Source organism: Podarcis erhardii, assembly GCF_964252035.2.
Source record: "Podarcis erhardii genome assembly, chromosome: 2".
Classification (NCBI taxonomy): Eukaryota; Metazoa; Chordata; class Lepidosauria; order Squamata; family Lacertidae; genus Podarcis; species Podarcis erhardii.
The window spans coordinates 8,415,643-8,430,718 of record NC_138498.1 but is presented as its reverse complement, the minus strand read 5'-3'; the positions used below and the strand labels follow the sequence as shown (position 1 = coordinate 8,430,718).

The 15,076-nt window shown below is 45.4% G+C and overlaps 1 protein-coding gene and 1 long non-coding RNA gene across 4 annotated transcripts in view; one reads left to right on the top strand and one right to left on the bottom strand.

Annotated features, from left to right (window-relative positions):
- The first annotated feature begins 193 nt into the window (after positions 1-193).
- Positions 194-15,076, top strand: part of LOC309332454 — a 53,574-nt gene continuing 38,691 nt past the window's right edge. The window contains exon 1 of the long non-coding RNA XR_014152083.1: positions 194-1,871. This is a non-coding gene — a long non-coding RNA (uncharacterized lncRNA). The remainder of the gene's footprint in view (positions 1,872-15,076) is intronic.
- Positions 2,487-15,076, bottom strand: part of AVIL (advillin) — a 45,874-nt gene continuing 33,284 nt past the window's right edge. For 2 of the 3 annotated variants that reach the window (XM_081844418.1, XM_081844419.1), the window contains exons 14-20: positions 13,721-13,900; positions 10,847-10,992; positions 9,423-9,567; positions 7,263-7,451; positions 6,272-6,340; positions 4,884-5,015; positions 2,487-3,049 (exon numbers count right to left, since the gene is read on the bottom strand). In XM_081844418.1, the coding sequence (XP_081700544.1) occupies positions 2,936-3,049; positions 4,884-5,015; positions 6,272-6,340; positions 7,263-7,451; positions 9,423-9,567; positions 10,847-10,992; positions 13,721-13,900 (975 nt within the window). In that variant the 3' untranslated portion in view covers positions 2,487-2,935. Of the gene's footprint in view, positions 3,050-4,323; positions 4,377-4,825; positions 5,016-6,271; positions 6,341-7,262; positions 7,452-9,422; positions 9,568-10,846; positions 10,993-13,720; positions 13,901-15,076 lie in introns of those variants that run through there. The other variant, XM_081844420.1, reaches the window with a different exon arrangement.

Sequence of the window (15,076 nt, the reverse complement as noted above, 5' to 3'; positions counted from 1 at the left end):
TTGCGCTTTTTTCGTCTTGCGAAGCACGGCTATTAGCGGCTATTAACGGCTTAGCGGCTTTAAGAAAAAGGAAACAAACTCGCAAGAACTCGCAAGACCTTTCGTCTTGCGAAGCAAGCCCATAGGGAAATTCGTCTTGCGGAACGACTCAAAAAATGGAAAACTTTCGTCTTGCGAGGTACTACTGTATTGCTGGAGATACCTGCTCCTTTCTTCCGCCCAGCCACCCAAGCATTAATAGGCAAGGGGGCACTAGGAGATGTGCCAGAATGACATCTGATCTGCCCGCAGACAGCTTCCCTTGTCCAACTTCGTAGAACAGCCTGTGCTACTTCTGCTGTAGCCGGCAATGCTTGGTTGGCCATGAGTGGCAAGTGTAGCTACTGTGGTACCCAACGAGCAAGTCAGTGAACAAGGCTTGTGTGTTCTGTAACACATATTGAAAACAAGCCGACTTCTGCGGCCGGGTTGCAGAAGTTGTCGGACAGCCCGCCTGCATTCATCCACACCTGTCTTGAATGCCTTGCGGCATCTTGGACAGGCAAGTCATCTTCCTGGACTAGGGCAGTGTCTCCTTCACTTTCCTTGCTACTGGGGTATGCACATTGTTCCCTGTTGCATTCTGGCAGCCCCTGTTAAGCAGTAAGCCCAGACCTCCTGGGATCACATGCCCAAATTCTGTGATATTTGCAGATGCGCACCACATACATGACATAAACTCTTCTGCTACTAGTCAACTTGGGTGGAGGTCTACTCTTTGACTGTAGAAGACTGCTCCCCCAGCACCTACACACCCTGATTCTCTTGGGAATGAGTGGTTCACATGCTTTAAAAGCAAGGGTGCAGAACCATTTTTTGACCAAGGGCCAGTTGATCGAGTCAAAGCAGGTGGAGCAATGAATGTAAATGTTACCTTCGTATAGTAGGCTAGTTTCTGCAGTCACATACACCCCTTTCTCCTTCATCCAGGCAAACCAAGAGGCATTACCAGAATTTAAGGACATATACCAGCCAGAAAGGTGCAGATTAGGGCCGGTGTGGGATGTGTTTGAAGAGGTGTAGCCAGGAGGGTGTAGCACTATGGGTCAGATAAGCCTGGAGGGCAACGTCTGGACCCTAGGCCTGCAGTTCCCATTCCTGCTTTAAAGTCTCTTGCTAGTCTTAGGGAGAAAGTGAGATTCTTGCGATGCTGAACTTTGCATGCTATAGCTGTTTCTGTGCTTTCCTTTGTGGAATTGTTGTATATGGCATGTACCAGACAAGTACTATGTTGGACGCTTCTATGGGAATATCTGTGGAGGAGCGTGTTACTTAATTTGAGGTAACAGAGCCGGCCTGTCTCTTGTCAGATTGAAAATACGGTCATACCTCATGTTACATCCGCTTCATGTTACGTTCTTTCAGGTTGAGACCTGGAAGTACCGGAAAGGGTTACTTCCGGGTTTCGCCGCATGCGCAGAAGCGGCGAATCACAACCCGTGCAGGCGCGGTGCTGCGGGTTGCGCTCTTTTCATGTTGTGAACAGGCCTCCGGAACGGATCCCGTTCGCAACCAGAGGTACCATTGTAGTTTCGCAGAATGTGTTTCAGAAGCAAGGAATCGCTTGGCTCTAGAGAACTGAGGACTGGCTGTGTTAAACTCCAAACTCTCTTAGGCAGGAAGGAATACAGGAATTGCTCCTAGCAAGGAAAGTGGTGCTCCTCAACTTGCTTGGGCTGGCTGAACACCAAGCATGAAGTAGCTGCTCAGAAGTCCTGTTTTGTGACAGCAGAGATAGCCAACATGGTGCCCTCCAGATGTTGGACCAACTCCCATCAGCCCCCGTGGGCTAGGGATGATGGGAATTGTCCAGCAACATCTGGAGGTCGCATGTTGCCTGCCCCTCTCTTTCAGTGTGGCTAGGTGGAGAGGGTGCTAGTGGCACATTGCTTGATGCTGGATTGTTATTACCGTATTTTTCGCTCTATAAGACGCACCAGACCACAAGATGCACCTAGTTTTTGGAGGAGGAAAACAAGAAAAAAAATATTCTGAATCTCAGAAGCCAGAACAGCAAGAGGGATCGCTGCGCAGTGAAAGCAGGAATCCCTCTTGCTGCTCTGGCTGCTGGGATAACTGCGCAGCCTGCATTCGCTCCATAAGACACATACACATTTCCCCTTACCTTTTAGGAGGAAAAAAGTGAGTCTTATAGAGCAAAAAATACAGTATATTTCCTCTTAGCTCCTCTTTCTCAACAGCAGTTGCAGTGGGAAGTTAGGCTCTACCAGTGACACAGCACATCCCCCAATAGTTGACTAGACCACAGTGGCGCTGGAGTTGGGGAAGGCAAAGCAGCCCATCAATATAGTAGCTGTTAGTGTGCTTAAATCCTGTACCTGGTCCCCAAAATTAGAGCTTTTTGCACATGACCGTAAGCAATTATTGCAGAACTACAAGTCCCAGCATTCCTTGAGGTCACAGGCAGGATGGAATGAGTTATTAAGGACAGTGAAGCCGGCTTTTAATGTTTGCAATATAGGTATGCACTCTACAAGGCCCAGTTCACACAAAACAGCCAGCCATCGCGTGGCTTGGATTTCTAACTGCCACAGCGTGGCTACTTAATTTGCATCAAGCGCAGCCAATAGCCAAGAGCCTGTGGATCTTCTGAAATTCAGTTCTGCCTGCTTCGTCTGAGTTGGGTTTTCTCACCATTGTAGACTTGCAATGGTGAAGCCGTTTTTTTGTTGTTGTTGTTTTTAAAGTTCCTGGACAGCAGCAGCCTTGAGTAAAAGATACGAAACCAACCTTCAAAGCGCAGTTTAGGCACAAACGTGATACATAACGCAGCTCCCTTTGCAGGCTCAGCTGCTTCTGGCTAGGGGTCCTGCCCCCAAATCAATAGGAACTGAGTGTGGGTGTCATCTTTTCCACCTCGAGAAATGCTTATTCTTCAGAAAAGCCCCTTCTCTTTCTTCATGTTGAGTTGCTTCCAAGTAGGGAGAGCAGCAAACTTTTCCCTGGGGATCCCAAAGACTTGGAGGAAGTCTTGCGCTGACAGGAAATTCTGTTGAATGAGGGGGAAAAGACCACAGTGACTAGATGAGTAAATGAAAGATAGGATTTGAGCAGTGAGTGTACACAATGAGGCCCCACTTTGGTCACGTTAGCACAAGAGAATCCAAGGAAGTAAGTTAATTCTGATGGATTGCTTTTGGCCGTAGTCTTCACAGGTATCAGCTGAGGTGGAAAACCTACTTCTGAATGTGGAACATCAGACTGCAGGTATTTGGGGTGAGGGGACTGAATCCTGCTCTTTAGCAAATGAATGTTTGAGGTAGATTTACTTATAGATCTTCCCACACATAGAATTTTATTATTTATTTACCAACCGTGTGATTTATGTGAATGGTCATTTTATGGAGTGCAACAATAGGCCCCTGCCCCAACCAGCTTACAATCTAAAACTAAATATGGGAAATGGAGGGGAGTGGTTTAACAGGCTGAGTTACAGTCGGGCATAAGAAAATAGCCCATTTGAATAGTCATTTGAAGCCTGCCTCTGCAGCCAAGAGGACTGGGAACTTACCTTTTATTTTTTATTTCCCCCCCCCCAAATTTTTATTAATTTTCCAAATTTATAACAAACATAAAAAAATAAACAAAACTTAAATCCTAACTATAATAATTCCCCTTTTTTAACATTGTTAGGTGACTTCCTCGAATCCCCCTGGCTGAGTTTCTGTGTATATCATTGTAACAGTTTTCCAAAACTAATTTCTCATAAAATTTACTTAATCAATTAACATCTTTCTTTCTTTTCGTTTTAACTTTAGATATGTTATTCTGTAACTTCACATATTTAAATCCTAAGCCAATCTGGTACTTGCAAGTATTTCTATTTAAATTATCTTAGCATATATAGCTAAATAGTCTTTAAATTTCATCCACTCCTCTGGGAACTTACCTTTTAAAGCTTAAGACAATGAATTCTGCCCCCAATTCCAAAATGTATGTTTGTGTGGTACAATCATTGGTAGCCCTAGCAGGACGCATGTATGAATGAAATTTCCAGTCTGCTATTCCCAGCACTGTTTCCCAACCTGTGTATCACAGACCTTTAGTGTTCTAGGGTTTTTTTCTGTTGGAAGGCTCCAGTAAGGAGGACAGGCATATTTGTTCACACTGTTGCTGCCTGCCAGCCACTTCGTTTAAAAAAAAACACCAGGAAAGAAAGGAAGGAGCAGCAGCAACAGAGGGTATCCCTACATGCTCAAGCATGTGCCTTGCTGCTTAAGTACTGCAGAACAGACCTCATGCCATGCTATGGACTGAAGGCGCTTGAGGCTAAAAAGTCTAGAAAGGTGAAAGCCTAGAACCCACAGGAATGCCATCTTGAGTTCCATGGTGGAAGAAAGGTAAAGGGACCCCTGACCGTTAGGTCCAATCGTGGACAACTGGGGTAGCTCATCTCGCTTTATTGGCCGAGAGAGCCAGCGTACAGCTTCCAGGTCATAGAATCATAGAGTTGGAAGAGACCACAAGGGCCATTGAGTCCAACCCCCTGCCAAACAGGAAACACCATCGGAGCACTCCTGACATATGGTTGTCATGTGGCCAGCATGACTAAGCCGCTTCTGGAGAACCAGAGCAGCACACGGAAACGCCGTTTACCTTCCCACCATAGTGGTATCTATTTATCTACTTGCACTTTGACGTGCTTTCGAACTGCTAGGTTGGCAGGAGCAGGGACCAAGCAATGGGAGCTCACCCTGTAGCGGGGATTCGAACTGCTGACCTGATCGGCAAGCCCCAGGCTCTGTGGTTTAGATCACAGCGCCACCCGCGTCCCTATGATGGAAGAAAACTGGGATATAAATGCAAGAAAACAAACAACTTGCCTCCTTCTTAGCAGGATCCACATCTTCTGGTAGCTCATCCTGGCTGGACAGCAGGACTTCTAGAGGGTAGGTAGGGCAGTTGCTGCTGTTGAAGGTCCCAGGCTTTGGAGTGACGGACGCACCATTCAGATCCTGAGCAGAAAAAGGGCAGGTTTTTAAAATGCCATCTGTAGAAGCAGTCCCTATACAGTGGTACCTCGGAAGGCCAACGGAATCCATTCTGGAAGTCCATTCAACTTCCAAAACGTTCAGAAACCAAGGTGCGGCTTCCAATTGGCTGCAGGAAGCCACTGCAGCCAATCAGAAGCAGCGTCGAACATTCAGGTTCCAAAGAACACTCGCAGACTGGAACACTCACTTCCAGGTTTGGGAGCCAAAACGTTCGACTCGCCAGGAGCCAAGGTACGACTGTACACACTTCTTATATACAGAAATTTAATAAATAAATAGAGGCATTTAATTAATAAATAAATTCTATGCTTATGAGGAAGCAAAACTGAAAGCACTTTTAAGATTAGAAACTTATTTGACCCCAGAGAAATCCACCTGTGTTTTTGTGCGATTCGCTGCACGGGAGAGGATGAGTAACTCGGCTGTTTCTCTCTGGATTTGTGGGGAGAATGAATGGAAGGAGTAGTGAATCTTGCAGACACACAGTGGGCAGGGTCCTCTGTGGGTGGGAATATTGGGCTTGGGAGAACCCTTCAATTATTTAATAAATTTCTCATCCTCTGGTCACGGCACACTACTTTAGAAAGCCACTGCTGTACCAAAAGTACTGGTTTATTATGGGATTGCAAAGGAATAAGGGCCGCAGGGATGGGTTTTCCTTGCCTCAGCCACGATGTTGCTGGAGGTGCAGTAGGAGAAGGCAGAACTTTAGCTCAGTTTTGACTGTGTCCAACAGAGAACTCCTGCCTTGCATGCAGAAATTCCCAGGTATTAATTTTTGTTTCCTAACCAACAGACAATGTGAAATACTCTCTTCCTGAGACACTAGTTGTAGCCAGTGCTAGTCTTACCCGGAGTAGTTCCATTGAAATTAACCAACATGGCTAACTTGGGCACATTAAGTTCAGTGGGTCTACTCTAAGTAAAACTTAGCTGGCTGCAACCTGTTTGCCTAGATAGAAGGTTCATGTGCAGAATAGAAGTCTCTGACTTTTTCACAGCTGGGATGTTGTCTGCTGTGGAAAAGTAAGAGTCATGTCTGCTGCCCCAACCACTTTTTCTTCATGATTTCCTACCCATGAAATAGATAATGCAGGGTTAGATTGGACAAACAACATGATCTGGTAGTTTTCTAGCTTCTTATGCACCCAGATTTCTCCCCCTACTTAGCCACTGACCTCATTTCTCACTGGAGAAACCAAAGCGTCAACACTTACAGCCGTGATTCTGACAATGTTGTTGGCATCTCCCAGTTCCTTCTTCAGCTGCTCATATGTCTTTCCTTCCTGCAAGGGATCAAAAAAACCACTTATCTGTAAGAGGGTTATGGCACCATAGCACCTTACTGTGCTAGAAACAGGGTTTTACTCCCAAGCATTTCTCCCCGAGACCTGTTTTGAATCGAGTTGCAACCAATCTTTTGAAAAACGTGGAGAACTAAGATGACCCACTTGCATAAGACCAAAGTCCTTATCAGGAATTAAGTAGAACTTAAGTCAGAGTGGGCATGGTTAAGACCGCACAGTCAATGCATTGATCTTCCACATCTATAGCCTGGATATACTGAAAGGAACTCAGGATGTTATGCATGAGGTTTAGCTGACACGCAGTATCCCAGTGGTTCAGATGTATCTGATCATCAACAGTGTACAAATTGAATGCCTGCCAAAATCAAAACAATAAAATGATCCCCCAAAGTAGCTTGCAAAGCACTTGGATTTTGAATGTTACAGTAAAATTTCACAATCAAAATTTATATGAGAAATTCCACATTCAAAAACTTAATTGACAAAACTGGACATACCTGCAGATTTCAAATATTTGTCAGTATTTGTTTCAGCAAAGGACCCAACTTATATCTATTTTATTTATTTCAAAAAGTGGATGTGCCACTCTCTGTCAATTTGGCACATGGGGTGAAATTCAACATCACACTGTCAATCATTCTGTCCCCGCAAGCCTTTTAGCTTTCCAGACACTGTTCTGTGGGTTCTCCTGACAGCCTCAGAGCCCATTTCAGGGGGTGCATTTTTTGGGGGGGGGGAGAAGCCCTATTGTGCAAGTGGAAGTTATTGCACAGGCCTCTGCTGACCAAACTCATTTGTTGAATTCCACCTGCGGTGCAAATCACCCCCAGATCTCTAGAAAACAAAAGCGATTTGATTCAGGCTTCCACTTCAGGCGATTTGATTCATGGTTTCCACTTACACTCCACCGATATGGGTCCCAAGCCAGGAACCAGCCTGTGAAGTTGGGCGGCTCAAAACCTTGCTTGATTATGAGGATGGGGGTGTCGGTTTCCCTCCCGCTGGGGTGGGTCTGCAGGTATTCCTGAGCCATCGTCACTGCCTCCTTCCTCTCTGTCTCGTTGGCTTCTTTGCCAATCCATAGGAAAATCTGGGGAAAGAGAAGAGAGATGATTCAGAAGTTGCTCCATCGGACAACAGGGAGCATTAGAGCGGGGTAACCTGCGGTTCTCCAGATGTTGTTGGGCCGCAACTCTTGACAGTTGACCATTGGCCCTGCTGGCTGGGACAGATGGGAATTAGAGTGCAATGACAGCCACCCCTGGAGTCAGAACTAGGAAGCTTTTCTGAAACCAGACTAGTGATTTATCGGCAAAAGTTGAAGCGATTGTGCAGGACAACACGATATCTGTCCTGATCATAGTAGATAAAAGGAACACGCAGGGACTAAGCTCTGCCCCCATTCAGAGGTCTAGATTTAGTCTAAGGCAGGGGTCAGCACACTTTTTCAGCAGACCTTGTGGGGGGGCCGCTCGAATAATTTCAGTAGCAGTTTTAAGAATGGTGTAAAACCTATGAATGGACCAAGGGTTATTAAACTTGAACAAAACTAGTTGTGTTATGGCAGTGAACAAATAATATAGAATCTGTAATAAGGAATAGACAGGAAGTCTGGTTGATAGAAAAAAAACATTTTTATTTTATGGTTTGAAGACTATTATTTGATTCCTTTCTTTTTTTGTTTGGTGGTGATGGAAATTTGTTTTCTTTTCTGTTTGGTGTGTTAAAGTGAATGATAACAATAAAATCATTTTAAAAAAGAAAAAAAATGAACGAATTCCTATGCCCCACCAATAACCCAGAGATGCATTTTAAATAAAAGCACACATTCTACTCAGGTAAAAACATGCTGATTCCAGGACCGTCTGTGGGCCGGATTGAGAAGGCGATTGGGCCGCATCCGGCCCCTGGTCCTTAGGTTGCCTACCCCTGGTCTAAGGTCACCCATTGCTTGTAGTATACAGCTGCCCTGGGAGAAAACTAGGGAAACATTAGTTTGGTTTTGACCGTAAGGATATTCCCAGGTGTCACAGAAGGCTTGGGGGGAACACCAGTAAGGAAGCTAAACCAGGACAAATGGAGGAAACTCATGATTCCATCCCGATAGGCAGGTAAGTTAAGTGACTAAACTATATAATGGCATTATCCACAGACTGGGGCAGTCCAAAGGCTCCTTCAAACCCAGAACTCCTAACAGTGGGGCAGTTAGATGCTGAAGGGGAGCGAAGTAAGTGGGTCAGGAGCTGCATTCTATTGTCTATCTCCATATTATCAGTGGCACTAAGGGAAAAGGACCAGTCCTGGCTATTGTGGCTTATAACCATCAGCAGACATCCTTCATGAAGCTATTTTTGCATATAGTTCCTTTGCTAGTTCTAGAAACTTAATACGCTCTTTTGTGTGTGGGGGGGGTATTTTGGAGCTCATTTATTCTGCCTGAGAACCAAGCTTACTGCCTTTGCCTTTTGCTAAGTGGGTGGCGCTGTGGTATAAACCACAGAGCCTAGGGCTTGCTGATCAGAAGGTCAGCAGTTCGAATCCCCATGATGAGGTGAGCTCCCGCTGCTCAGTCCCAGCTCCTGCCAACCTAGCAGTTCAAAAGCATGTCAAAGTGCAAGTAGATAAATAGGTACCACTCCAGTGGGAAGGTAAACAGTGTTTCTGTGCGCTGCTCTGGTTTGCCAGAAGCGGCTCAGTCATGCTGGCCACATGACCCAGAAAAACTGTTTGCAGACAAATGTCGGCTTCCTCAGCCAATAAAGCGAGATGAGCGCCGCAACCCCAGAGTCATTCGCGACTGGACTTAATTGTCAGGGGTCTTTTAACTTTTCCTTTTTAAGCCTTTCCAAACCACGATATTTTTAAGGTACTGCAAGCCTCCAGTGCTCCACGCTCCCTGCTCCGCAGAGTAATCATACCTTCAAAAGGCTGCCTTGTACTCCATAACACTCAAATAGAGTGAAAGAATTGCAGGAAGTAGCCAGAGACTTTAAATCACACAGCCACCATAGAATGAGAGGCTAAGAAATTCAGGACAGTACTTCTCCTGCCCCAGCCTCACCTGGTCCCAGGTATCCAGCATCATCACATCACTTTCACTGAGGTCATCTTGGGTAAAGTCTGTGATCTCGATGGCTACAAAGCATCCGGTCTTGTTGGAGCATTCAAAGAGCCGTGGAGGGTGGTCGGGGACCTCCTCCTGTAGCCTGCAAGACAGAGACTGTTTGAGAAAGTCCTTTTTAGGTCTCACTTCCAATGTGCTTACAGTGGTGCCTCGCAAGACAAAATGAATCCGTTCTGCGAGTCTCTTCGTCTTGCAGTTTTTTCGTCTTGCGAAGCACGGCTATTAGCAGCTTAGCGGCTTAAGGCTATTAACGGCTTAGCGGCTTTAAGAAAAAGGAAAGAAACTCGCAAGAACTCGCAAGACATTTCGTCTTGCGAAGCAAGCCCATAGGGAAATTCGTCTTGCGGAACGACTCAAAAAACGGAAAACTCTTTCGTCTTGTGCGTTTTTCGTCTTGAGAGGCATTCGTCTTGCGAGGTACCACTGTATAAGGATTTGGAGATATGGACCAAGATCTGCTGGCCCCGTTATTAATCCCTTCATTTATTATTTAAATTTCATTTGCTTCTCTGCTGCCCTTGGCATATTGCCAAGGTAACTTACGTCTGCCATTAGCAATCAATGCACAAACTTTATGATGCAAAAGTATTTCAGCATTGTAATAAAAAAAAACAATAGCAGTAAAAGTAATCACAACCCAATAGTGTTAGTTTGCTTGTTTTTAAAAAGCCGGATAAAAGCATAATATATATAGAAGAAGAAGAGTTTGGATTTGATATCCCGTTTTATCACTGCCCGAAGGGGTCTCAAAGCGGCAAACATTCTCCTTTCCCTTCCTTCCCCACAACAAACACTCTGTGAGGTGAGTGGGGCTGAGAGACTTCAAAGAAGTGTGACTGGCCCAAGGTCACCCAGCAGCTGCATGTGGAGGAGTGGAGACGCGAACCCGGTTCACCAGATTACGAGTCTACCGCTCTTAACCACTACACCACACTGGCTTTAAAGCCTGGGTTGTTGAAAAGCTCTTGGAAGTAGGCACTAGTTGAGTCTACCTCTCTAGATAATTCTTCATCTGTGATTCCTGCATTGCAGGGAATTTTGCTAGATGACGCTTTGGGGCCCCTTCTAACTCTACGATTCTGGGACGCTAAAGTTGGGGACAGAGGGTGCTTCCAAGTGGCTGTTTATTATGGGATCAATGCATGCAAGTTTCTCACAGCATCCATATGATATCATTAGTATCAAAATACCAACCCATATCCTCCCCCTGCCCCATTTAATCCAGATTCACCCTTACTGGGGGAAATCTGGTAAGTGATACTTGTGATATCCGAACACCTGCTTGCAATATTTAAGCCCCCTGCCTAGAAGCACCGAGATACACAAGCAAGTACTAGAATTTAGGGACAGGGCGCAAGTACCTTTTCTCACTTGCATAGGGGGCTTTGCCTCCAAGCAGCTCCCAAAACTCGGGGGGCTCCTGCCCTTCTGCTACCATCTCCTGAATCCCGTTGCAAAGGGTGGTGGCCAGCTCCTTGGCCATTTCCCGTTCATCGCCACTGGAACCCTGGAATGAAAACCCACAGAGGTAAGGCGGTGGAAGTGGAAGGGCAGCTTGCTGACCCACATCTAGGTGGGCTACGAAACAACCTTGAAAGGTTTTGGTGTAAGGGGACGCCTGCAGTCATGCCTTGACAAGACACCACGGGAAATACAATGAATAAATTCTTAAGTCAAGAAAGAACTTAGCATATGAAGTTGAATGTATGTAAATGCACCAAAATCTTGAGGGAGAATTTCCTGAAGAAAGAAATTAAGTATTGTAGCTTAAGCCAAGAAGGAATATAACATATGGACTTGAATGTTTAGAAATATATCAAAACCGTGAGAGAGAATTTACTGAAGAAGTCCGAGACTCTTCATGGGCGAAACAGGTGACAAACGCCGGCACCCTGACTAACTCTCGTGCGTAACATCGCTGACACTTCGTTTGATCAAACTTAGCTTCGTTGATATCTACAGGAGCCTGGCTAAAGGAACTTTAAAGACTGAATCTTCCTTTTGGACACAATTTGAATGAGTTTTCTGTTTGTGGCTTCTGTAGTAGATCTTGTACCTTGTTCTCTCAGTGTTTGGATTCTTAATATAAGATTTAGAACATAGAATGGTTTGGTAGTGTTTTGTATGCCGCTTATGTGCTGCTTACTTCATACTGGTCTACTACTTGACAAGACACCAAACATTTTCCCCTGAGCTATCTGGGCAATACAGGCCTTATGTACTTCTGCACTTGGAGCTAGAAGTCAACAATCTTGCCCACTCCCATAAAAAGGGCAGCACAGGCTGTGTTTGCACATAACACTAAACCCTGGTTCAGCATTATAGGAACAAGCCATTGGGGTCACGCGCTTCCCCCTCTTCTGACGTGACCGGTTTTGACAAACCATAGTTAAGATTAACCCTGGTTTGCCTGGCTTGTGACATCACACAAAGCAGCATTTAATCTAAAGTGGAAGCAAAAGCTTCCAAGTGAGATGTTTCTATTGTAGCCCAAGAGCTGCTATGGGTTGTCCTCATAAATGCAAATGCAGCCACTGCAAAGAAATGTTCTAGGAATAGAAGAAGTTTCCTTATACAGAGTCAGCCCCCTGGTCTATCTAGCTCTGTATTGGCTACCCAAAACTGGATGACAGTGGCTCTCCAGGGGTTATTATTATTATTATTATTATTATTATTATTATTATTATTATTAATATTAATATCCCGCCCTCCCCAGCTGAAGCTGGGCTCAGGGCGGCTAACAAGAATAAAATAATACAACATTCTAAAACCATTTCATTATAAAATTAATTCAAATCAAATTGATAGCAACCATTGGGCTAGAGTTCTGTGAAGATTGCCAAAGGAAGGAGTCGGGCTGTGCCCTGGCCAAAGGCCTGGCGAAACAGCTCTGTCTTGCAGGCCCTGGGGAAAGATGTCAAGTCCCGCAGGGCCCTAGTTTCTTGTGACAGAGCGTTCCACCAGATCGGAGCCACAGCCGAAAAAGCCCTGGCTCTAGTTGAGGCCAGCCTAACCTCTCTGTGGCCTGGGACCTTCAAGATGTTTTTGTTTGAAGACCGTAAGTTCCTCTGTGGGACATACCAGGAGAGGCGGTCCCGTAGGTACGAGGGTCCTAGGCCGTATAGGGCTTTAAAGGTTAAAACCAACACCTTAAACCTGATCCTGTACTCCACCGGGAGCCAGTGCAGCTGGTTTTAGACAGGAGTCTTTTGTAAACCTACCTGGAGCTGCAACAGATTGAATCTGGGACCTTGTGCGTGCAAAATGTGTGCTCTATCATCTCTGAGATATAGGGAGGGAGCTCTTCCCCTGGAATTTGCTGCCCTAGGCAACTGCTGCACTCTGCTCCGTCATAATCCTAGTTCTGTGTTCCTGGCAATGTGCACTTTCTCAAAGTGCCCTCTACAGTCACGGGGGCTTGTGACTTCCTTTCTCTATTTAATTTTAAGCTACTACTCATTGTGTGCCAAAATCTGTATAGCATACCATAGCTGAAATGCTTTTGAAATTTATTCCTACGTTAGTACGTTTCCGAGCACAATTCAAAGTGTTGCTGCTGACTTTTAAAGCCCTAAATGGCCTCGACTCAGTATACCTGAAGGAGCGTCTCCACCCCCATCGTTCAGCTCGGACACTGAGGTCCAGCTCCGAGGGCCTTCTGGCGGTTTCCTCACTGCAAGAAGCGAAGTTACAGGGAACCAGGGAGAGGGCCTTCTTGGTGGTGGCACCCACCCTGTGGAACGCCCTGCCATCATATGTCAAGGAAATAAACAACTATCTGACTTTTAGAAGACATCTGAAGGCAACCCTGTTTACAGAATTTTTGTAATGATTTATGTTTTATTGTGTTTTTAATATTCTGTTGGGAGCCACCCAGATTGGCTGGGGAAACCCAGATGGGTGGGGTAATAATAATAATAATTATAATAATAATAATGTGACACATTTCAAAGTTATCTTTCACAACCATGAAAGACAGACTTGGGACTACTCTGCTGTTATTAATGAAATTTGAAGATTCCCCCGCCACTGCAAGGAATCCAAATTCTATACCAGACATTTGGTCTCACCAATTTTTCTTTTCTTAATTCCGACACCCACCCATCCATGTAAAAACCTTTCAGGCGGGATGTCCCTGTTTGAAATGCAATGGATGGTGGGGTTCTGGATTCCCACCCGCCCTCCTGCTTGACTTTGCCCTCCTCCCTGCTCCGAGCCACCTTTCCTCGCCTCACCTTGCCATACCACAAGTAATGGTCCGTCTGGGTCTTCACCAAGAAGACATCGTTGGAATTGAGAGAGGCAGCCACAGACGGCACTTCTACCGCCTTCGTGTTGGAGCTGTCCGTTCCACGGATCTGGAAGAGCCGCACTGGTGGTTCCGCTTCGCTCCTGCCTTTCCTTGATGTCCCGCCCTAAAGACCAAGTGATGGAAGGGCAGAACAACAAACCAAAATCGCTGCTAACCTAATGATGCAACTGGAGCAATACTGTGTACAGTGGCACGGTTCACCTAAGTAACCTTAACGGCCTTACAGCAGCGGTGATGGATTAGATCAGGGGTCAGCAAACTTTTTCAGCAGGGGGCCGGTCCACCGTCCCTCAGACCTTGGGGGGGGTGGACTATATTTTTTTGGGGGGGGGGGAGAAGAAGAACTAATTCCTATGTCCCACAAATAACCCAGAGATGCATTTAAATTGAGAAGGTGATTGGGCGAAGCAACAAAGTGAACTGGACTCCTTGGCAGGCTTTGAATAAACACTCACAAACTTTTTATTGACAATAACCAGTCAGATAAATTAAGGATTTATACAATTTTGTAACATGCAGAGAATAGTATCTGTAGAGAAACCAGGGATTGGAGCTGAGGGAAGTCAAGGGGGGAGGGGAGGGTGGGTCATTTTATGGGGGGGGAGGTAAAATGGGGGGGGGGAATTAAGGCTGATATGTTTTAAGATAATATGTTTTGTTCAAATTCCTCATATATATTTTATATTTTTTATTAAAGAGGTGATTGGGCCGCATCCAGCCCACAGGCCTTAGGTTGCCTACCCCTGGATTAGATGGTAATATTTATTCCTTCATTCTCCTGAGTGGGCCTCTGGTCTCCTACCCCAGAGTCCTACCCTGATGGCCGCACTGGCTATGCAGGTGAAAATTTACAAAATGCACATCTACTGGGAAAGAAGCTGGAGGGGCAAAGGTCTGGGACTATCACTTCTCAACTGTGCAACAGACAAGTATTTTCAACGAGAAGCTTCTAGCTGGGACTTGAGTTAAATACTTAAGGCAAAGGCGAAACCACCCCTGAGATTAATGCTTTTTTTCTGGGGGCAGGCATACTCCTAAACATATTGTGAATCTATGTTTGACCTCATAGAGAGGCAGTATTTCAATATAAGTAGGAAAATGAGAGTACCCCTAAACATTTTTTTCTTAGAAAAAAGCACTGCCTTTGACCGACACCTATTGAAACACTTCCTCTTTCCCATCCTATTAAATAAGTGCACAAATATTCCTGGAGGCAGACTCACTAGACTATTGGGAGTTCAGATACCTTTTCCACGCACTTCTGAATATTGATAAATTC